A 10038-nucleotide genomic window follows, 5' to 3' on the forward strand; every position below is an offset into this window, starting at 1 on the left:
AGTGTGATTGGTGATATATTAATTTAATGTGTGTGAAAAAGTACTTGAAATTTACATCCAAAATAAACATCTTGCCAGCTAGAATTGTATTAGTGTTTTGAAGGTTTATGAATATCTAGTTTACTAACTCACTGAATTATCTTTGGAGTTGTTAATGCACATTTGACAAGTATGAATAATACAATAATAATGAAATATTTTGAACTGTTTGCAAAAATGCTTCAGATGATTTTGAATCCCCATTGATCTGAGTAAATGATAAAAAGAAACTGTGGTAGAATGTGTTGTAACAAAGTTTATCAACCTAAAATCAACCAGTAATGATAATATAAAAATATAGAAAGACTGAATAATTGAACATTTTTACTCATCTTTTTATTCAACTTTCATGCCGTGGCAAATCAGGATTTACAAAACTGACCAATAATGACATGCCAGAGGATAACTACTTGACCTTGTCTATCGACGCAACATTAACAGATGCGCCATGGAATGACAATGATGCATATGTTGGCGTGCTCTTACAGGTAAGACAAGAGGGATAGAAAATCCTGTGTTGTTTTCAAGTTTTAATCGTGATGGTTTACAAATTTTATTTATTTCTTTTGAGTTACTTGGTAACTGCTTTCTCTTATTATCATGACCGTATTTCTTGCAGTAGGATAAGGAGTTGTTAAAAATTCCTTGTTTGCTTTGAATTCCTTAGAGTTTAGTTTTTTAATTTTTAGGGTTTCATGTTCCTTCAAGTGCATAGTGTAATGGAACAAACAACTTAATGCATTTCCTAGCCCTTCTAGTTCAGAACTGGAGAAAACAAGAGAAAGGGAAAGGAAAGAAGAAAGCTTAATGACAAAGGAAGCAGTAGACCTTCCTACTACAAGAAATGAAGATATAAGTCAGAAAGACAAAAGAAAAAACATGGTTTGACAGTAGAAGGGATGGTGATTGTTATCTCATGTCACCAAAACATTTCAGCTTTCAAGAAGACTTTTGTGTTGCTTTCATACTTGCTTCCTTGTTTTTAGAATAATGAGATTCCAAGACATGTTTAATGTTTTTACGTCATTAAATTAAAATTGAGGTTGCATACCATGACATCTAAAACATTTGAGATTCAGTATAATCATTGTTGTTAACAAGGACACAACCATAAGTTTATCAAAACAAGTGTGAGGCATCAACATTTAAACAAGAAATATACTGAAGTAAAAGGGCATCACTCCATCAAACAACTTTAACTGTTTCCCTGGTCTTAATTCACTTCAGCAAAACCAAAGGAACAAAACATGTTTATCACTATGTCTTAAGCACACTACTAATCCTATCACTGGCGGTCAGTAAATGAAACACTTGTGAAAATTTTAAATACAAATATTTATTTTTAAATTCAAAATTTATAATTAGAATTCACAATCTGAAAAAGCTTACTGTTGCTTGAAAACAACACAAAATTTAATTAATTCTTGAGTTAAAATGCAAAGGTTAATTCATCAAGAAACTGAATTAATAAAGCAAAATTTAAACTATTCAAAAATACTTAAGATTTGATGAGTGAATGAAAATTAAATCAAGTATACAATGTTAAATTATTAATAAATACTTAAAATGATAAGTAAATAAATGTTAAATCACCACTATATAAAATGTGAAAAATTAAGAGATTGCAAATACAAGAACATGTAAAAATACACAAAAGATTTACCAAAAACAATTTCACTAAAGCAACAATCCCTTAATATACCTTATTATACCATGGTAATAATAAGTAAAATTCACTTTGCCTTACACAAGCTTGTGAAAACTTTCACAAAATCACCTCAAATGCAGCTGCTCAAGATTCACAAAACACACTTTTGTATTAGGCCCTGTTACAAATATGTACATGTTTTACTACTGTTATCAGATCTGAAAAGCTAAGACTAATATCAATGACCACACAAATATTTTACATTGATAACTTTTCTCTTTTGAAGAAAGAGAGAGAGAGTTATTACAATTAATGTAACAAGCATGGTATCTGGTCTTATAATGAAAAGAGTCCTATCTCCAGTTAAAGATCAAAACTTTTGTGGAATATTCTAGAAAAGAAATGTGATGCCACTTCCTGTCAAATGAGACCTGATCAGAACAATGCAATCTTAAACATGATGCAATTGCCATGTGCTTTGGTGCAATAACCCCCTTGATTATAAAACAGAACAATACATGAAACATTGTGAAATCATTCGTCTTCTTCTCATGTGACACAAAAACCTTACAGGACTCGACTGTTATCTCTCGCTTGTCAATGCGTGAATCTAACAGGAAACCAAGCACCCGTCTCAACTCAGAATAAAGCAATTTTGATGACAGCTGCAAAATCTGGTCTAACTTTACTCTCTCTCCCACTACTACACTATTATCAAGAAAGATATTAATTCTAAACTACATTCTTAAGTTATCTAAATCATAAATTCTTGTTAGATCTGACATTGCACTACGTATGATACATTATTACACAGAACACATGATAACTAGAACAGTGAATATATCAAAATAATGGAAAGATATGCATTTTAAAGACAATATCATGAGAATATATGTATAATATATACATATATATAGATATATATATATATAGATAATTATATATATATATATATATATATATATATATATATATATATATATATATATATATATATATATATATCTTATATATAAAAATGGATGTATGTATGTATGTGTGTATGTGTGTGTATGTTCCACATACACTGAAACTCACTGAGCAGTTTCAACCAAACTTGGTATACATATGACTTACTATTTTGAAAACAACACTGTGAGGATAAGACATCATAAGTACCAAATGGCACCAAAGGGGGTGGGGTTGGGAAGGGGAGAGGCAGAATGAGAAGGCGAGGAAGTGAGAGAGAGAGAGAGAGAGAGAGAGAGAAAGTAGAGCTGGCATTAGGGAGAAGAAAGAGGGAAAGAGACAGGGAGGGTTGGAGAGAGAAAGAGAGGGAGAGAGTGAGCTAAAAAGGAGGGAGAGAGAGAGAGAGAGAGTAGAAGGGGTGTTAGGGAGAAGAAAAAGGGAAAGATACAGGGATGGTTGGAAGGAGAGAGAGGGGGAGAGAAAGAAAGAGTGAGAGGGAGAGGAAGTGAGAGAGTAGAGGGGGTGTAAGGAAGGAGAAAGAGGGGAAGAGAGAGAGAGATAGACAGTGAGAGAGAGTAGTGGGGGTGTTAGGAAGGAGAAAGAGGGGAAAAAGTGAGGGGAGAGAGAGAGGAGATTTATCGGTTGTCATTCAGAGCTTTCCGGGTAGCGCCGGGTTGTCAACTAGTGTGTATATGTGTATATATATATATATATATATATATATATATATATATATATATATATATATATATATATATATATATATATATATATATATATATATACATATATATATATATATATATATATATATATATATATATATATATATATATATATATATATATATATATATATATATATATGTATAGTTGTTGGGTAATCATGAAGCTACAGATGTCGTTTTAATATCCAATTCACGCTACGGGGAATTATCATCAAAGGGGAATTTTTAAGTGATAAATGGATCAGTCAGTGGGTAGACCGTCAGCTGGAGTTGTTGGAAGGTAACTGCGTCGAGGGATCGAGAACCAGCAGTACCAATCCATTTATCACTTGAAAATTCCCCTTCGGTGATAATTGCCCGTCAGGGATATTCCTGAAGTAGCGAGAATTGGATATCAAACGACATTTGTAGCTTCATGATTCTATATAAATCATGGTGTGATAAAAATTTCATATATACATATATATAATATATAATATATATATAATATATATATATATTGATAAATCACTCTCTCTCTCTCTCTCTCTTCTCTCTCTCTCTCTCTCTCTCTCTCTCTCTCTCTCTCCTGTTGAGATAGTTGCTTCAATTACATTGCCCAGCATTTTTGACATTTTATATTTTACCCTTTCTCACCCCCATTCCTATTGGGGCTGAACTTGGACTTAAGGGCATTGGGAATGTTACTATTCATCTCAGTGACCTCAAAAATTATGGATTAGACACTAATATCTGTCATTTTTGACATTTTATTTTTCACCCCTTCTCACCTCCCCTTCCCATCAGGCCTTAGCCTGGACTTGAAGGGAATCAGGGGTGTCACCATTCATCTCAGCAACCTCGAAAACTGTTGAATAGACACTAATATCTGTAGTTTACGGTTATGTTTACATGTCACCCCCTTCCCACCCCCACCCCTTTTGGTGCCAGTGATGTCTTACCCCCACAGTATTCTTTTACAGATAATAAATCATATGTATACAGAAATGAGGCATGATAAATTTGTAGAGTTTACTTAGTTACTAGGTCTACAGGCAGAACCAGCCCCATTTCAGGAAAGCCCTTCCCACCCCCACCTCCTTTGGTGCCCATTCGTGCTAGTGATGTCTTACCCCCACAGTATTCTTTTCCAGATAGTAAATCATATGTATACCAAGTTTGGTTGAAAGTGTTCAATGCATTCCAGAGTTATGCTGGAACATACACACACAGACACATACATACATCCATTTATATTGTATATATATATATATATATATATATATATATATATATATATATATATATATATATATATATATATATATATATATATATATATATACAGTAAACACCCTGTATTCGTGTTCTCATGATTCGCGGACTCATGCATTCACGGGTTTCTCTGTGGAACATATCTAGCCATTATTCACAGAAAATTTGCCCATTCGCAGTATTTTTCACTGAGAAATATTCACTAATTACTGTATTTTCACATAATTTTCATGAATAAATGCACTTTTTGTGATAAAACTATCAAAATACTCAGGTATATGCATTTTTACAGGGTTTGTCTGTGTTTAAACTATCAAAATGGGCAGTTCTAAGTGTTTTTAGAGGGGTTTTAAGTATTTGCAGATTTTAGCTATTTGCGGGGGTGTGTGGGACGCATCCCCCGCAAATACGGGAGGTTCACTGTATATATATGTATATATATATATATATATATATATATATATATATATATATATATGTGTGTGTGTGTGTGTGTGTATATGTATATTTATATATTGTATATATATATATATATATATATATATATATATATATATATATATATATATATATATATATATATATATATATATATATATATATATGTATTTGTATATATTCATTCATGATATTGCCTTGTAAATGTATGTCTTTCTGTGATTTTGATATGTTTAGTCTTCTATTTATCATGTGTTATGTGTAATAATAATAATTGTTGAAATATCGTATGTAGTGTAGTGTCAGATCTCAAAAGAGTTAATGATTTAGATAACTTAACAGCGTAATTTAGAATTAATAATAATAAATTTTTAATAGTAACGCAGTAGGCCTATATCAGCAACACATGTGTGTGGTAGCGAAGGCTTGTTTTGCTTCGAGTGTCATCGTGAAGGATAACACGTTGGCAGGTTAGAGATAACAATAGCTGCTCCATTCTGGAAATCAGCTCGGGTTTTTGTTATTGTTTTTAAAACATGCCAGTCATAATTAGCCAGTTGCAGTCTAATTTGATCGTGTTAAGGTTTCTGTAAAAGCTTTATCCCATATGAGAAGAAGACGAATGATTTCGCAGTGTTACATTTATTGTTCTGATTGCATCCCATATGATTTTCTGGTAACGGAGTGTACCTTTTCAGAAATATGAACAAGTGCTACACTGAAACACATGGCAAGTGCATCATGTTTAAGATTGCATTGCTTTGAACACGTATTGTTCTAACCGTGTCGTGTCCCATACGATTTTTTGTTCGAGTCACATACGCCTTTTTGAGGGTAAAAGCACGTGCCTTGATAGATTACATCATGTTTTGTAAGACTGCAGTTCAAAACGTTTTGCTCTGGAAGTGAAGTCATCATTCTTTTTCTAGAACTTTCTCTCGTATCTCGTTCCCAAAATGCCTTAATAATGACATCATCTGATTGTTTCATTTCTAACTGGAATCCAAAATTTTGTTCACGCTACTTTCAGATCTCTCTCTCTCTCTCTCTCTCTCTCTCTCTCTCTCTCTCTCTCTCTCTCTCTCTCTCTCTCTCTCTCCAAAAGAGAGAAATTATTAAAGTAAAATATTTGTTTGGTCACTTGTATTAATCTTAGCTTTTGAGATCCAAATGTAGGAAAAGTGTGTAACGGCTCTAACAAAAAAGTGTTTTGTGAATCGCAAGCAGCTGCATTTCAGCTGATTTTGCGAAAGTTTTCACAAGCTTGTGTAAGGTCAAGTGAATTTTATTTATTACCATGGTATAATAAGGTATATTGAGAAATTTTTGCCTTAGTGAAATTGTTTTGGTAAATTTTTTGTGTATTTTTGTGTGTTCTTGTGTTTGCAATCTCTTGATTTTTCACATTTTATTTACTTAGCATTTTAGATATTTCTTGATAATTTAACATTGCATACTTGATTTAATTTTCATTTACTAAGGTTTTATTTTTAAATTTGAGTAAATCTTGATAGATTAAATTTTGCTTGATTAATTTAATTTCTTGATAAAGTTTTGTGATTTAGTTTGTTTAATAATTTAATTCAAGAATTAATTAAATTTTGTGTTGATTACGGTAGTAAATTTTTTCAGATTGTGATTTCTAATTATAAATTTTGAATTTAAAAAAAAAAATTTTGGATTTGAAAGTTTTAAAAACAGTGTTTCATTTATTGAGTAATATATATTATCATGATAATATATATTATATATATATATATATATATATATATACATATATACATACATACATACATAAAGTAAACCCCGTGTATTCGTGGGGGATGCGTTCCAGACCCCCCGCGAATAGTTAAAATCCACGAATACGTAGAACCCCCTCCCCTCTAAAAATGCTTATCTTGAAAGTTCAAGTACCAAAGTATGCCTAAAAATACCAACCTACCTCAAATATACATTAAACTATTATCATATTACTGTATTAATCTTTGAAGATGATATTATTAATATTTCCAAGTCATCTTAAACATTTTATCGTTAAAAATATACGTACTTACAGCTTTATGTGAAAATAATCCAGTTTCCCCTACATATTCAGCCACGCACATTTTCTTTCATACAGTTTCAAGCCGTCCCATTTTCTTTTCCAGGGGAAACACTGGTATTTATAATAATAATAATCATCATCATCTTTATTGCAGCTCAGGGCCATATACTGTACATGGATTATACAAATACAGTACAATACACACAATCTAGATACATAAGATAACATGATAAAAATAATAATCGGCAGTACCCACACAGTTGCTGAAGTGAAAAAAAAAATAGAATTCATAATAATGGTAATGACCGTAATTATATGGAGAAAAATAGTAAAAAAAATATTAAAAATTATAACAATTAATACAGATTGCAAACGATTAATTTCCAGCTAGGGACCTTAGGTGGTTACATAAGTCAGGCCCAGAAAGCTAAATATGAGAATTGAAAATTGCAAAACTCTACAATGATATTCACAGCAGTAGTAAAAAAGGACGAATATCAATAATAACAAGAAACGTAGAAATAGTAATAATAATAATAATAATAATAATAATGACAGTTTCTGGAGATGACACTTCACAATTGCAAAATTAGAGTGTAAGTCGTTTAAGGAACGGAAGCCTCATTATCCCATCTTTCCCACAATTTAGATCTTCTTCTTGCCTCACTGCTCAGGATGCCTTGTATGAGTGAGTTGTTGCTGTTTCTCAGTCGGGTGATCAGACTGGACATTGTTCGCTTCACAATGATTTTCAAATTACCCAGGCGGTTTTCTATGAACATCTGCGTGGCGGAGTGATAGCGAGGGGTGTTTGTGAGTCGTCTCAGAATGTCATTGTGAACAACAGTGATACGTCTCATGGTCTCTCGGGTATAGTTCGCCCAGAGTGAACACCCATATATACTGTAGCAGTACGAGTGGAAGAGCAGCAGTTTCGTGTCTCGGTGACAGAAGGCAAACCTCCTTGCAATCATGTTGCCAGTTGCCCATAGTTTACGACGCCTCTGTTCTATGTCTGCCGTATCTTTTAGGTCGTCCGTGATAATATGGCCCAGATACGGAAATTCATGCACGAATTCCAGACGATGATTTCCGAAAAAAATTTGCGGTTCTGCAGTATGCTTAAGCGATTTCGGGAGCAGCGACATACACTGGGTCTTGGTTTCGTTGTATAGGATATCAAATTCCTCTGCATAATGGCGGCAGGTGTCAATGAGTCTCTGGAGACCTTGCACTGATGGGGAAATCAGAACCATATCGTCGGCATAAAAGAGGTTGTTTATTGTTGCTTCATTGATAGTGCATCCGATTGGGAGTGAGTTCAGTTTGGCATTCAGGGCATCTGTGTACGTACTAAACAGGTATGGAGAGAGAATGCCCCCTTGCCGGAGCCCGTTTAGGGAGCCGAAGGTGTACGACAGTACGTTACCCCATTTGACACAGAATTGCTGTGGGAGAACAACAATATAATATGCCAATTAGATATGGAGGTGTGCCTCGTTTGTGCAGCTTCAGAAAGAGCTTCAGGTAGTTTACTCAGTCAAATGCTTTCCTCACGTCTACAAAACACAGGAAAACAGGAGAGGCTGATTATAGGTAATTGTTAGCAATTCTTTCAGGATGTAGCTGCAGGTGTCGGTTGAGTGGTTTGCTTTAAAGCCGAACTGATTGTCAGTAGTGTGTAGAAAGGGGAGAAGTCTCACTAGAAGAACAGACTCAAGTATCTTTGACGCAATTGTAGTAATTGCAATCGGGCGATAATTGCCAGGGTCAGCTGCATCCTTTAACTTATTTTTTATTAATGGTATTAAGTGAACTGAGAGTAGGGAGTCTGGGAGAAACTGGTGAATTATGCACGCATTGAACAGAGCAGCTAGCAAAATGTAAATTATCGATGGCAGAATTTGAAAGCTTCAGCAGGCAGACCATCACAGCCCGGCGATTTATTATTAGGTAGGTTGTTTATGGCATCGCTGATGTTACCTGGCGTAATACGATCGGCAAAATGAAACCGAATATTATCAGTAAGGAGGTTATTTACATCTCTTCGGGAGTCTTGATCGTTTATGCAATTCAGGATAGTGCTGAAGTGATCGCCCCACATTCTTGCGATTGTCTCGTCACCGACGGCTTCTCCTGCTCTCTGTGATAGCTTTTTAGTTATGGGATTCAGGGAATGAATGTCCTTTCAAAGACGGGGATAATCGCCAGATTGTAATTTTCTAGACATTGCATCAGCTCTTAGTTGCTTTTCATTCAGTCTGCAATGCTTAAGGGCAAGTTTGAACTGCGCTCTTGCCTGCCTCATTAGCAGTGCAAAGTGTCCTTCCCTCGGGCTACCATTTTGCCTTCACAGTAATTCACAAAGAGAGAGAGAGAGAGAGAGAGAGAGAGAGAGAGAGAGAGAGAGACAAAATATATATGCACATTTTAAATAATTTAATACCACGTACATATTAAGATTACTACATACGTAAATCATATGGGTACTCACCAATGATGAATGTTGATTAAAGATGATGATGATGAATTAGCTGTGCAGTCCAATGAATGACGAAGATATGACTGCACAGCAAAGCAAAGAAGTTACAGCTCATCTGAGGGCGCCTCTTAACCTTCAGAAGGCGCTTTGGGGGGCACTTCTTCAGGCGATTTGGGAAGCACTACTTCAGGCAATTGGGGAGGCACTTCTTCAGGCGATTTGAGAGGCACTACTTCAGGTGATTTGGGAGGCTTTGGAGGGTCCTTCTTCGTTCGTGTGATGAACATTGTAATAGGCAGCTGCTGTCGCTGCTTCTTCGTGGTGGTGAGGGCTTGATTATAGGGCTCCAATGCTGAATCAAAGATGTTTGAAAACTTTAGGGAGCGTTCCTCCTCCTCCTCCTCCTCCTCCTCCTCCTCCTCCTCCTCCTCCTCCCCTCCTCCTCCTCCTCCTCCTCC

The 10038-nt window shown here is 34.7% G+C and overlaps 1 protein-coding gene across 2 annotated transcripts in view; it reads left to right on the forward strand.

Moving 5' to 3' along the window:
• Positions 1-10038, forward strand: part of LOC136832808 (uncharacterized) — a 348711-nt gene that overhangs the window by 300112 nt on the left and 38561 nt on the right. For both annotated transcript variants that reach the window (XM_067094392.1, XM_067094393.1), the window contains one exon: positions 406-527. In XM_067094392.1, the coding sequence (XP_066950493.1) occupies positions 406-527 (122 nt within the window). The remainder of the gene's footprint in view (positions 1-405; positions 528-10038) is intronic.

Source organism: Macrobrachium rosenbergii, chromosome 50 (assembly GCF_040412425.1).
Source record: "Macrobrachium rosenbergii isolate ZJJX-2024 chromosome 50, ASM4041242v1, whole genome shotgun sequence".
In the NCBI taxonomy this organism is placed as follows: Eukaryota; Metazoa; Arthropoda; class Malacostraca; order Decapoda; family Palaemonidae; genus Macrobrachium; species Macrobrachium rosenbergii.